This window comes from Sminthopsis crassicaudata, chromosome 3 (genome assembly GCF_048593235.1).
Source record: "Sminthopsis crassicaudata isolate SCR6 chromosome 3, ASM4859323v1, whole genome shotgun sequence".
NCBI classification, from domain to species: Eukaryota; Metazoa; Chordata; class Mammalia; order Dasyuromorphia; family Dasyuridae; genus Sminthopsis; species Sminthopsis crassicaudata.
In genome coordinates, this window is record NC_133619.1 from 266,986,588 (window position 1) to 267,001,428 (window position 14,841).

The 14,841-nt window shown below is 40.9% G+C and overlaps 1 protein-coding gene across 11 annotated transcripts in view; it reads right to left on the reverse strand.

The window, feature by feature from the left end:
* SON (SON DNA and RNA binding protein) overlaps positions 1-14,841 on the reverse strand; it is a 34,790-nt gene that overhangs the window by 15,755 nt on the left and 4,194 nt on the right. For 9 of the 11 annotated variants that reach the window (XR_012488015.1, XR_012488013.1, XR_012488016.1 and 6 more), the window contains exons 3-6: positions 7,822-14,151; positions 6,400-6,560; positions 4,464-4,610; positions 4,038-4,226 (exon numbers count right to left, since the gene is read on the reverse strand). Coding sequence is in view for 7 of the 11 variants with exons in the window: in XM_074300700.1 (XP_074156801.1) it covers positions 4,038-4,226; positions 4,464-4,610; positions 6,400-6,560; positions 7,822-14,151 (6,827 nt within the window). In the remaining 4 variants the exon portion in view is untranslated. Of the gene's footprint in view, positions 1-3,142; positions 3,936-4,037; positions 4,227-4,463; positions 4,611-5,267; positions 6,169-6,399; positions 6,561-7,821; positions 14,152-14,841 lie in introns of those variants that run through there. The other 2 variants (XM_074300704.1, XM_074300706.1) reach the window with 2 other exon arrangements.

Below are 14,841 nucleotides of genomic sequence, written 5' to 3' on the forward strand. Positions count from 1 at the left end.
AAAGAAATTATATCGTTTTATAAGTAATTTTTGATTATCTTTTGTGTAAATATATATAGATATATATCTAGGAGGAAGGGATTGTTTAGAGTAGAAAATACAGGATATCTGCCCATAAGCTAAGTTCAAGTCATATCTCATATATACAAGTAATTTTATCTTTGTATCCCCAGTTTTTAGCACAGTGCCTGGCACATAATATGTGCTTAAAACTTTTAAACTTGACCTGTGTGATACTGAGTTAGTCGTGTTAACCTCTCAGTTTCTCCAATGAGAAGTCTGAACACTATTATATGCATATCAGAGCACTTAAACTATCATTTTAAAAAAATAAGTTTCTGATTGCATTAATAGAGGGAGGTAGGGCAACTGGAATTGCTTTCATCAATGAAATTATAAATTCAGATAAAAGATTTATCAAGAAAAATCAATTTGGTGTCTGAAAATATTTGTCTATTAAACATTTAAGCCTCACAAAAATAATGTACACACCAAAGAAAACTCTAATTGTATATAAAAATTAATTTCAACCTATACAAATTAATGCTATTGAGACAAGAGATGGAATAATGATTTTAAAAACTTAAGTTAAACTAACACTTGATAAAATTAATAAATTTCACTTGTGAGTGATATTTATCTATATGAACTAGAAAAGATAAGTAATTTTCGCATGCTTGCACACATACACACACACGTACACATACACATCTACCTTGAATAAAAGTGATTGCTAATCTTTAAATATTACAAGTTTTTAAGATTTGGCTGTACTGAAATATTCTTGACTGCACTGGGGTGGGAGGAAGGGAAAAAAGGAAACTCAAATTCAAATGTATTTATGAAATATATTTCATAACATGTTAATAAACTTAAAACTAGAGTTTCCTTGATTGTTTAGATAATTTTATACCACAATATTTACAAAGGACTAGAAACAAATTATTCCTGGCTAGATACAGTATTAATATTACTCTGATTTAAGAAACTTTTCTTTTAAATCTCTGAAGTAGTTCATTTTATTTGATTTACCAAAAACCAATCCCTTATTCTACATTTCTCAAACATTTATGACAATATGACCAAAATTATACAGTCCTCTGCTGCAGACTCTTCACATACAAAGATGTTATTACTGACCCACTGTCAATAGAATAGTTTTTTATAGTAGCAACGATGGTTTTATGTTGATCCATCCACATCTTTGTGTAGTCCCAACTGGGACCAACAGTAGTACTCATTTTTGTAAAACAACTGGTTGGAGTTAATGCAGTTTGTGGCCAGAGCTAATTGGTTTATATAGAGAATATATCTTTTTAACCTTTACATAATAGAATCGTTATTTGATATGTGCAAAGTTCATTTCCTTTATTAAATGAAAAGCTCCTTGACAAATAATTCTACTACCAAAAAAGATATTGCTGCATTAATTCACTGTACTGCCGAGGTCATTTCAACTCCAAAAATGTGGCATTTTAAGAAGGTATTTCCCCACAAATCTATCACTAGCTCCTGAATAGATGTAGTTCCCCTTAAAAATTTGTTCACTGGGTACTTCATAAAATTGATTGTATTTAGTATATAATGATACCAATATTTCCACTTCCAAAATTTTCTTCTAGATGTTTTAATATAACTATGTAACATGTAATATGTGAGTAACAGGTGAAAAGGATTAAAAAAAAAAAAAAAACCCACTTCATCCTTTTGCAATCTGTGTACATCTTGGAATTACTTAGTCTAAATTAAAATCTAATGAACACTTTTGAGGCATTCCAACTAGCTAATTACTTAGGAACAGAACAACAGTTCATATAGTCAAGTAGTTAATAGTTGAATTCCATGAAAACAATGTCATTTTTTTTTAATCTAATTCTCCAAATAGGAATATAATGGATTCAAAGGTAAATGATTTAAATACCCTCATTTAAACAACCTACATTGGGAGTGGCAATCTCAAAGGATTAAGGAATATGTTCAAAAATGGTGATGGGACAAGTGTGATTGGAATAGACTTTGGAATTAAATTTATACACCTTCCTTTCAGTTGAAATAAAGTTTGCTAAGCATTCTCCCATTGTTTTCTTCTGTCCGCTGTTAATGTTTGCAACCATATTAAATATTCCATGGCAGTTTAGGATCTTAGGATACATCATTTGGAAAAAGGTAAAATAGTTCTTCATTTCCGCAGCAACACTTCCCATGTTAAAAAGCTTCCTGGCTATTCACATTAATTTTGAATGTGTCCCCACCCCACCCCCCATACTTTGTTAAATGCCTAATTATATGCACTAAATTCATTTAAGACAAGTGTATGTTAAGAGGAAACCTAAGTCTAAGGCTGTTCAGAATTCCCAATCTAGTTTTTTACATAGTAAAGGAAGTCACTAGGCAAATGTTAATCAGGTCCCTTTTGAGAAATTTAAAACCTTCATGTAACTTGATCTGGGTATTAAATGTTGCCATTAATATTATAGTTACCAAACAAGGTAAAAAACAAAAAAAATTAGCTAAGATGAAATAAGATGACAAGTTCCCAAGTTTTCTCCATATTGGGGACATTACAGCATGTTTCAATTCTGTGGAACCACAATTAGATGAGAATCCCCAAAGCAATTATCAGCTGGTAAATAGACTTTTCAATGGCTAGTTCCAATGCCTAGAGTTCGCTGCATGTCAAAATGCAGGACTTTAAAAGTGCACAGTGAAAATGTTGCCTGTGAATTGACAGGCTAAAGGGAAAAAAATACTGCTATCAAAATGTTATTATGTTTCTGATTTGGGTTCTGTTCACTTTCTAATTTTAAAAAATGGATGTTTACTTATGACATTAAAGGTGTGGAGTGATAGAAGAGTATTCAAGGTCTCAGAAGGGGTATGGATCTATATAAAGGATAGGTCTCTTTCACCTACAGACACCCGCCTGCAGGAATATAAGGATGTGGGAAAACCAGCCCACCACTTTTATAAGGCTTTGGGGAGCTACTAAGTCCATCCAGTCCATGGAGGTGTGTTCAGGCTAAGGGAATAATGGGCAGGAGAAAGAAAAGATGGTTGAGGGATCATTTGGGAGTTCCCACCCCCCTACTGAAATCTCCACCCTCCCAGATCCCCCAAGCGTGATTTTGCACAACAAGTTAAATAAAAGTAAACTGTTTATTAAAAGATACAGCAAAGGTACAGATACAGAGATACATACAAAGATACAGATATATATATATTTACATATATATACAGTCTTGCTGTTCTGATGTGCACTATAATGAGTAGCACATTATTTAGTCAGGCAGCATTTTAATGGGGGTTGTTTGGCATTATCACCACATCATTTTGACAAGATACTACTAGAGCCACACAAGTATTTCCAAGTGTGGATTCCACTTCTCCAACTTTTAATAGTAGCAGAGAGGGGGAGAAGGGAATGGAGAAAGAGGCTGAGCATTAGGTTAAACACAAGAATAAAAAAGGGCCAGGGTAGTGCAGGGGAAGGGAAAATGAGGAAAAACAGAAGGGTACCTGACAAATAATCTGGAAGTACAATTAAGGAACTTTTATTTATGGAAAATGGACTATGTACCCAAGTTGCTTGTCAGCCTGCAAGGACCATTTCAAGTTTGATTCAAGTGTTCAACCTGAAGCTCAGCCTATCTCCCTGATTCCTCTACCCACTAAACTTGCTACCACCAAAATCTAGAGCTATAAAGCCTGGAAGCAAAACGGGAAGCTAAAGAAAAGTTGTACCTTGGGCTACCTCCCCATAAATGCAAGGAGGGCCCAATGTTGGGTAAGGACGTGACAACACTGTTCTCTGCAATTCGATGCTGTTCACTTTGTGGCGTGGTTCCACAAAGTGAATTGCATCGAGTTACTGTGAAATGAGTAGCTGCGGGTTGTCTCATCTGTCGTCTAACCCGGCCCTGCCGTTTAACCCGACCCTAAGAAGAGTGAAACAGAATCCAAATCAGATATAAAATAACAATAAAATGGCAGTTTTAGGTATTTTAAGAAAAAAAGGGTAAAATGTTACTTTTACTTACCTCAGTAGGCAAATTGCTACTGAAGACATTATCATCGTCTTTGTTTTCTTCACCATTTTTCTCTACAGGAACCCACTCTCCATAAACACTATCTGCTTCCTTTTTTCTGTGTTGAGAGCCAGACGATACAGGAAATTCTTTTGTCAATGTTACCTGATTTTTTGGTGGAGTTGGTTTTGCAGCAGCAATCTAAGGAACAAAAAGAATGTTTCACAAATTAAGATTTGATATAAACACTAAATTTGAATAATTGCCACATCTCTACTGATATTCCAGACACATATATTCTCAGGCACTTAATTTTACTTCTCAGAAAACTAAACAAATTTAAAAACATAATTTCCAAAATGGAATTTAAAGACAAAATTTCAATATAAACTTTTAAGTTACCAGATTTTGACTTCTTGTATTAATTGTAGTACTCACATTTAAGTTGAAAAAAATGGGTTTAGGTTCATTGAGTTTAAAGGGATGATGATAGAAAGGACGTTCTTCCTCCTCTTCATCCGAAACATGGGGCTTGTTCACTATAACATCATCATCTTCTTTACTTTGTGCAATCTGTTTGCATTTCTTAAAGAGTAAAAAAAAAACAAACAAAAGATAATCTTACACACCCAGTATACACAGACAACACATCACTTCTTAATGGGACCAAAACCATGTAAAATAACTTTTAAAAGTACAAATTTACATTTACAGACAGATGAGTTATCTACTTAGCAGACTCTGGCCAGTCAGTCAGTCAACAACATTTATTGAGCACCTACTGTGTGCAGAGCACTGTACTGGGTACTGTCAGGGAGATACAAAAAGTAAAAGACATGGTCCCTGCCCTCAAGGAGCTTACAATCTAGATCAAAAGACAGAATACATACACATGAAATAACTGAAGAACGCTTTTACAGAGCAACACATTAACAAGTGCAAACTGATATAATACAAACTGAGTACATAAGTGCTGAGGGAATGCAGGCTAGAGTGAACAGAGTCGGGTGGGGTTAAATTATCAAGGACGATCCCCTTAAAGGGGTTTAAAGCCAGATTGTGAAGGGACACTGATTCAAGAGATGAAGGAAAGGTATTCTTAGGGGGTGGTTAGAACAAGATTCATAAGATAGGAAAAATAAAGATGTCTGTTCATAACTTTGGGGAGGAGTGAAGGGGGAAAAGGGAAATTAGTGACATTTTTTTTTCCATGAATGTTTTATAGACCAAAGACTGAATGGGTTCCATCTTGCATACAAGTAGAGTTCAATTTTTTTTTTTTTTTTTTTAAAAAGGTAAAAAGGGCAGGGAGTTAATGACAAGGTCTGATATATGAAGCAGACAAAGTCAATTCCTTCCTGAGAAGTTAGGTAAAGGCTCTGTTGCCTGGCTTAAAAAATGACAATGAAAATTTGGATGGACCTGTCTCTGTTTTCTCTATACAAGCACTAGAATTCTTCACATCCATTATCAATTTGAAAATATCACAAAAGGGGGCTCATTTAGCCAAAAGAACAAATTATATAAGGCTTGTGACCAAAAGGAACAGAAAGTATTGACAGTGGAGGGCTGGCATAAGGCTAGCCAATAACAAGTTTCAACATATGAAACAATGTGGTATTTTCTGGATCCTAGCAGCAATATTTCAGCGTTCTCAAAAAAAAAAAAAAAAAAAAAAAAAAGGAACAAAAAAAGAAAGGAAAAAAAAAAAAGAAAAAAAGGAAAAAAAAAAAAAGAAAAAGAAAAAACCCCACAAAACAAGCCTCAACTGAAAAGACCAAATGAAAACAGTAAATATGCTTAATATATGTTACTGCCAAAACCCGAACCGCAGGAAGAACTGATAATGGCCGGCCATTATCGACAACGGCTGGTACCGAGCGGCCAAAACCCGAAATGTTGATGCGAAAGAAGTTCCTTTCAGGCAATGGCCGGCTATTCTCATTAATTTCCAAGCTCCGGTGGCAAAAGATCATTTCTGAAGATTGTCTGTGTCTTTGCGTATGTGTAGTACACTCGTGGCGGTCAGTGAACACGTCGTGAATGGAAACGAAACGGTAGGCGCGCTTCTGCGTGTTGCTCACTCAACACCTCCTCCATTCAAACGAAACGTCCCGCGCCTCAGTCAGTTTGGCTTCTAAAACTGGAAAGCAAAAGTAATGGGAAGTAACTTTTAGCTAGCGGAGCTTAGCCATCCCGGATAATGGCCTGCTAAACGGAGCTTCTGCCGCTGCCATGTCTGTATTTCGGGTTTTGGCTGCTCAGTGCCAGCCATTATCAGTTCAGCCCGCAATTTGGGTTTTGGCACGCTCCAGAGTCAACATCACTGAAATAGTCAATTTTAAAATTGGAGGCAAATTTTGAACTAGCTTACCTCAGTGAGCTCTTCTATTGTGGCTCCTCCTGACTTTTTAGCAACTTTCTCTTCTACTGTTGGTGGAGGTGCAGGTTTTAGGTTTGGCGGTAAAGGAACACCAGCCTTAGCACACATGGCAGCTGCATTAGCTTTGGCTATTTCAAGTAGTTGAGCCTTATCTGTAAGGACAGTAAAAATTTACAAGTAGTGTACTTTTCATATTATACAATCAAAATAGCTTTTTTATTTTCCTAAAGATTAACAAGCATCAAGATTCTTAAAATGTGTTCTTCAGAAATGTTTTCTAAGAGGGAAAAATCATACCCATGACACCTATTTTTTTGTATCTCCTCGTTTCCTTCCTCTACCACCCCACTTTTAGAGATGCAACCTACTTTGATGGAAAAAGCAGCTACCCTTACACACTAGAATGATATATTATCAGTCAATATTTAATGCTATGGTGTAAGTCAATGTGGGTAAAACTGGAAACAGGATTTTACCTATGGTAATGAAAACTCAAAGCAGGCCTGGTTCTCTGAAGTCTAAAATTACCAATAATACATAACCTTACTAAAACTACCTACTACTAAAATGACCCCCACAAAAATTTTATTATAAAAAAAAAGCAAACATTGTGCCCATAAAAGTTATTTCAAAATACTTGTTTGATCTATACATGGTACTTGCTAAAAAGAGTGACAAATAGAATTTTAAATGGCATTCCAGGCACCCTTGTGACAATATATATTTAGAATCTAAAAGTTAAATATTTTGAGTAAGAAGCTAGAAAAGGAGAGTATGAGATTTATATGTGTGTTTAAAAGCTTTAAGGCCATTATCCTAACCCTTACATTCCCCAAGGTTTAAATCCTAAATCTCCAAGTTATCTTTTTGCTAATCCATTTCAAAAGAATATCAGAATATTAGGTCCATAAATAAATTCAGTTCAACACTGGTTAACCATTTACTGCAGTACTACAAATAGAACAGTAATTGAATAGACTCTGCTACCCAGGAGCAAATAAACTCAAGAAAAAAAGACTATATGGTTGGGTTCAAGTTCTACCTAGCTATAATATCTCAGTGTCCCAAATTCTGAAACTCTTTTCAGGTATGGTATTTAAACAAAAATATTCAAAGCAGCAATCATGTCATCATAAACTTAAGACTACAGCAAGTTAACAGTTTTCATCACTGTATGCATACTCATCCCATACCCAGGAATTCTCCACACAGGTAAAGTCAGTCTTCCTCTTGATCCCTCCCAAAACTAAAGTATATAAAAACCCCAGAGATTGAAAAAATCCAGAAATAAAGGTATTATAAAACAGCAACTTAAAAGACAGACTAGAAAGCAATCAATCAAGTTGATTCTTAGTTTTTTGCAATTCCAAGTTTTTTTTTTTTGTTTTTTTTTTTTAAATTAGACTGACTTACCCAAATCTGTCAGACGTTTAGGTGGTGACCTGCCTCTTTCAGAAGACCTGGACCGTTTTCGGCGAATAGGAGATCTACTAAAACGCCTCCGCAAGGGTGTCCGTGACCGTCTTAGTCGAACTGGTGATATACTAAAGCTTCTTCGTCTCACCACAGATCTAGATCTTCTTCGGCGACTTGGAGTACGGCTCCGTCGGCTTGGGGTACGGCTTCGGCGGCTTGGGGTGCGGCTCCGGCGGCTTGGGGTGCGGCTCCGGCGAACAGGAGAAATGCTAAAGCTCCTCCTTCTGACCACAGATCTAGACCTTCTACGTCGACTGGGAGTATGACTTCTACTGCGACGACTAGGTGTACGACTTCGGGCCCTGGCTACTTTTCGAGTATCTCTAGAGCTAGATCTTTTCCTTTTCCTTTCCCTAGACTTGGACCTGTGCTTTGGAGACCTTTTACGTTTCTCTTTTGATAAAGAACGCCTTCCTCTTGACTTTGATCTTGATCTGCTGCTTCTCCTCCGACGTCTTGAACGTGATCGTGAACGCGTTTGGGATCGATGAGACTTGGACTTAGATGACCTCTTTCTTGCTCTTGAACGGGATTCACTTGTGCGTCTGCGTGATTTGTGTTCTGAAGATTTAGAACGCTTACTTCGAGATCTTAATGAAGAATCTCTTTTCCTCTCTTTCTCACCTTTATCACGGCTTTTAGTTTTCTTGCTCTTGTCATGTGTGTCCTTAACTTTCACAAAGATTTCATAATCATCTTTTTCTTCTGATGAAGATTCTGAAGCTCGTTCAGGAATGCTAATAACAACAGGGCTGGCAGTAGTTATTATGTCACGTTCAACTCCACTTGCAGATAAAGGTCCCTCTATCTCAGTTCTAAGGTTTGTGACACGTTCCATATCCTTAGGAAGTAAAGGTCTCACCAAATCTGCATCATTAAGATCACAAATGTTGGTACCAAATACAGGCCCATGTTCAGTATTTTTAGCAGGAAGTGGTGTCTCTTTATCTGCTTCACTACCATCATTATGACTGATATCAATTACCGTATCATGTTCACTATCTTTCATAGATAATGGTGCTTCTGGATCAGTTTTACTAAGTAGATTAGCAGACAATACATCTCGGTGAATGTCATTAGCAGGTAAAGGTCCCTCAATATCAGCTTCACTACCACCACTAGGACTAGTTGAAATTACCATATCATGTTCAATCTCTTGAATAGGTAAAGGTCCCTCAACATCAGTCTTACTTACTGAGCTGGTAACAGATGCTGCATAAAGTTCAATCTCCTTAGTAGTTCCCTTTACATCAAGTTCATGAATATGGGAACTGGTGGTAGACACAGTTCCAACAATATTGGCTTCACCCAGGCAGGTAGGCAACATTGTGTTAATTTCAGTCTCACTGCCAGACAAAAATTTCTCCATACCAATTTCACTAACAGGGCTAGTGGCAGAAACAGTGTTTTGTTCTGTCTCTTTTGCAATTAAAGGACTATTTACATCCAAGACTATATTTACATGGTGTATGCTTTCATAAGAATGACTCTCCAGTTGACTTTTTTCATTATTTGTCTCTTCACTTGACTGAACTGACATTTCCTGTACAGTAGCCTGTTGAGAAAGATTAGATTCAACAGATGAGGCTGCATCTGTTCTTTTAATAACATGTTCTGAAGTCATGATCGAGGATTCCATCATCATTGGTGTAGGCTCTGGAACCATGACAGTTACTTCAGGCACTGTTGCAGATGTCTCTAGGACTGTGGGCTCTGGCATGGCCACCTCCACCACAGTTGGCTCTGGAAATGCTGTAGTCAGTTCTGGCATCACCATAGCAGACTCCTGCGCTGCCACTATGGGTAGCTCCTGAAACATTACCTCTGCAGATCCTTGGACCATCACCTCTGTCAGCCCCTGATCAATCACTTCTGCGGGCCCCTGGTCAACCACTTCTGCGGGCCCCTGGACTGCCACCTCAGCTGGCTCCTCGACTGCCACCTCTGCTGGCACCTGGAAAGCTACCTCAGCCAGCCCCTGGAAAGTCACCTCTTCTGGCCCCTGTACCACCACCTCAGCGGACCCCTGGACCGCCACCTCAGCTGGCTCCTGGACTGCCATCTCAACTGATTCCTGGACTGCAATCTCATCTGGACCCTGGATTGCCATCTCGGTCAACCCTGTGACTGCCACCTCTGCTGGCTCTGGAATTACTGTTTCTGTTGGCTCTGGGGCTGCCATCTCTGTTGGCTCTGGGGCTGCCACCTCGGAGGCTGTCATATCTGAGGGTTCTGGGACTGCCACCTCAGTTAGATACATAATCTGTTCTGAGATAGATCCCGAAGCTAAAATAGGCTCAAAGGTTTCCACTGATTCTGTCACAATAGGAGGTTCAGTGGGTTCTGCAGTTAGTATAGCAGTCTCTGACACTGCAATGGGCCCAGAACTTAGAACAGCTGCCTGTGGCCCTATAATAGTATGTTCTTGTGTCATATGAGACTCTAAAGATGTTGATGTCATAGAAGATTCTGGCTCTGGTGGTGGCTCTGGAACAGTTACACTTGTCTCTGATGTTAATACTGAAGGCTCTGGAGCTACTACAGAATAATCAGAAATTGTAGACTCTGGAATCTCTGTCTGCATCACAGGCGGCTCCGGGGGCAAAGCTGATTCTTCAGAAAGTAATGCTGTTCCGGCAGTAGCCCATGTGTTTTCAACAGGTAATGCTGACTGCTCAACAGGTAATGATGGTCCCTCAGGGGGCTCCTCAGGAGGTAGTGGTGGTGTCATGGGGGGCTCCTCTGGTGGCAAAGGTGGCATGGTAGGGGGCTCCTCAGGAGGCAAGGGTGGAACCATGTAAGCCTCAGTATAGGAATCCGTATAGGAATCCGCATAGGAATCAGCAGTCATAGACATCATTGAACGGTCAGCAGTATAAGATGACATCATGGAACGATCAGAATAAGATGACATCATGGAACGGTCAGAATAGGATGACATCATGGAACGATCAGCACCCATGGACATCATTGACCTTTCAGCCATTGGAGACATCATGGAGCGCTCATAAGCCATCATAGAACGCTCATAGGCTGACATCATAGAGCGCTCAGCCATGGGAGACATCATAGAGCGTTCATAAGCTGACATCATAGAACGCTCATAGGCTGACATCATGGAGCGCTCAGCCATTGGTGACATCATAGAACGTTCATAAGACATCATGGAGCGTTCAGCAGCATAAGATGACATCATAGAGCGTTCAGCAGCATATGACATCATCATAGAGCGCCTAGATGCTAACATTAGGGGCCTGGGTGCTAATCTGTATGGTCTGGGTGCTATTCTATATGGCCTGGGTGCTATCCTGTATGGCCTGGGTGACATTCTGTAAGGGTCAGGAGCTAGCCTATAGGGATCATGGCCTAACCTATAGGGGTCCTGTCCTAATCTATATGGGTCATGACCTAACCTGTAAGGGTCATGACCTAACCTGTAAGGATCCTGAGCTAACCTGTAGGGATCCTGGGCTAACCTGTAGGGATCAGGTGACTTGGGACCTAGCATAGAGGACTCTGGTGTACTAGAAGCCAACATCTGGGCATCCATGGTGCTGGAGGCTAACATCTGGGAGTCCATGGTGCTGGAGGCTAACATCTGGGAGTCCATGGTGCTGGAGGCTAACATCTGGGAATCCATGGTGCTAGTCGCTAACATCTGGGAGTCCATGGTGCTAGTCGCTAACATCTGGGAGTCCATGGTGCTAGTCGCTAACATCTGGGAGTCCATGGTGCTAGTCGCTAACATCTGGGAGTCCATGCTGCTAGTCGCTAACATCTGGGAGTCCATGCTGCTAGTCGCTAACATCTGGGAGTCCATGGTGCTAGACGCTAACATCTGGGAGTCCATGGTGCTAGACGCTAACATCTGGGAGTCCATGCTGTTTGTAGCTAACATCTGGGAGTCCATGCTGTTGGAAGCTAACATCTGGGAGTCCATGCTGTTGGAAGCTAACATCTGGGAGTCCATGCTGTTTGTAGCTAACATCTGGGAGTCCATGGTATTGGAAGCTAACATCTGGGAGTCCATGGTATTGGAAGCTAACATCTGGGAGTCCATGGTATTGGAAGCTAACATCTGGGAGTCCATGGTATTGGAAGTTAACATATGGGACTCAGGGGCCATCAGGGGATCCACTGATACTGTTACAGATGTGTCCCCCACTAATGTAGTAGGTAGCTCCTGTGCTACTGTACTGTATGATTCCAGCGCTGTCGTTGAAGGCACCTCCAGGGATTGTGAAACGGTCATCGTTGGCAGATCCGATGTTGTCATCACAGAATGACCTGACATTTCTAGCGCCACAGTTGCCACAGGCTGCCCTGGCAACTCTAGCGCTGTAGCAACTGTGGGTTGCCCTGACAGCTCTGATGCTACAGGCTGCCCAAGCAACTCCAGCGCCACAGTTGCCACAGGCTGCCCTAGTGCCCCAGACTGCCCCGGCAACTCCTGTGCCACAGTTGCTGAGGGCTGCCCTGGCAACTCTGACACCCCTGTCACCGAAGGCAGCCCCCGCAACTCCGGCACCTCAGGCTGCCCAGGCAACTCTGGTGCTGTTGTAGCCACAGGCTGCCCAGGCAGCCCTGCTGCTGTCATCACCTCAGGTTGCCCCGGCAACTCCAGCGCTGGCATCACTGTAGGCTGCTCCGGCTCTGTTGTCATCACAGGTTGTTCTGCCAATTCCAAAGCCACAGTCGCCACAGGCTGCCCGGGCAACTCCAATGCTGTTGTCACCACAGGTAGCCCAGGCAACTCTTGTGGCATTTCCAGCGCCATCGTGGGTTGCCTTGGCACCTCCTGAGGCAACTCCGACACCATCGATGGTGCTGGAAGCCCAGGCAAATCCTGTGACAACTCAAGCACTGGTGTTGCTGAGGGCCCCGGCAACTCTGATACATATACCAGTGTCGCAGGGGGCCCTGGCAACTCTGGCACCAGAGTCACGGGGGGCCCCGGCAACTCCGGAATCTGCACCGGTGTTGCAGGGGGCCCCCGAAACTCCAGTACTGATGCCACAGGGGATCCCGGCACCTCCGGAACCGGTGCCTCTGGCACCGGAATCACAGAGGGGCCCGACACCTCTGGCACCGATGTCACGGAGGCCCCTGGTAGCTCCGGCACTGATGTCATGGAGGGCCCTGGCAGCTCCGGCACAGATGTCACGGGGGGCCCTGGCAGCTCCGGCACAGATGTCACGGGAGGCCCTGGCAGCTCCGGTACAGATGTCGTGGAGGTTCTCAGCAGCTCCGGCGCCGATGTCACAGGAGGCCCTGGTAACTCCGGCACTGGTGTTGTGGGGGGTCCTGGCAGCTCTGGCACTGGTGTTGTAGAAGGCCCAGGCATCTCTGGAATTGAGAATGCAGGTAGTTTGGGCAATTCCAATACCGTAGTTGTAGGAGGCTCCACAGACAACAATGGTATTGTTGTATATTGCTCGGGTAACCTCAGAACTTCAGTTACAGATGACTCTGGCAACTCCAAAGCTGGCGTTGAGCTTGACCTAGAATGGACCTCTGCAGGTGTGTCTGATGCTGTCACCACACAAGTTTCTGATAACTCTAGCCCTTTTGACACTGGAGGCTCAAGCAATGTGGTCTTTGTCTGCTCTGAAGATGGAACCTTCAGCATAGATCTTGAGTTGTATTCTGTTGATGCTGTTACATGTGCCTCAGATGACTTCGGCACTACAGTTGTAGTAGGCACTGGCATCACTGCAGGTGATTCCAATGTCTGTTTCACAGATGATTCCAGTGTTATAGCCACAGATGACTCTGGTCGCTCTAATGTGGAGGGTTCTGGGACTAATGCTGCATGGAGTTCTGATAGTTCCCCAATTGAAGTTGGCTTCAGTGCTACTAAAGTATGTGGTTCTGATACCTCTACTGCCATTGTAGGAGGTTCCAGAGCAACTGCAGGGGATTCATTCAGTCCCAATGTCATTGTTGGTGACTTCAACATTACTGCAGGGGGCTTAGGCAGCCCAAGTGCTCTTACAGGGTGTTCCAGCCCCATCACTGAGGGCTCTGAATCAAACTTCAAATAGGAATCAGACTCTAACCCTACATTCCCACCATGATGAGATTTCAGCTTTGACTCAGATTCTTCTGACTGTCTCTTGTATTTTTTCTCTTTCTCTTTTTCTTTCTTCTTTTTCTTCTTTTTATTTTTGTGTTTTTTATGTTTCTTTGATTTTTTGGTGGGAATTTCATCAGTAGGGTCTGTTTGGACAGATACACATCTACTTTTTCTGGAGGCCTCCTTTAAATCTAAAAAAAAAAAAAAAGATACAAAATTAAAGATTTTAGATCTCTCTCAAAATTGAGGTTTAAATGAGCACGGCAAAATTAAAATTTACATTTCATACAATAGAGTTTTTCCCCTAAATAACTTAATAGAAACAGAAAATTCAATCATTTTCTCAAGTCAATCTGTCTGAAAACTATCCAGTGGGAACTTTATCAAGTAATATGTCCAGCAATTTACTTTGTCAAGTAAATATTACCACCAATATTTAAAACATAACAGATGACCTTAAGAGTCTTCCACAAAATAAATGTCCATTCATTGATTATTTTACCTTTAAAAGTTATGTTAATACCCATACTTTTCATACTTTAAAAGATAAAATTCTAATATTAAAAAAATAATAACACCCATATACATAAGTTTTATTTCTTCCACATGATGCATATCTACAAAAGAATTACTTTCGTGGCATTTGTCTATTATATATACACATATACTAAGTCTGATCATCAATAATAAAGCCTAAAGTGACTCAAAAATATCAAGAAAAGCATTCAATTCCCCATGAATTTACATCTTAAGAAAATTAGTCTTTAATACTAGAACACCAAGAACCTCAAACCACACAACTATTTAATGAAAAAAAAAAATTTTTTTAAATTATCTCTTATTTCCTTTGCCTTATGGATTTAAAAAAAAAGTCCACTGAC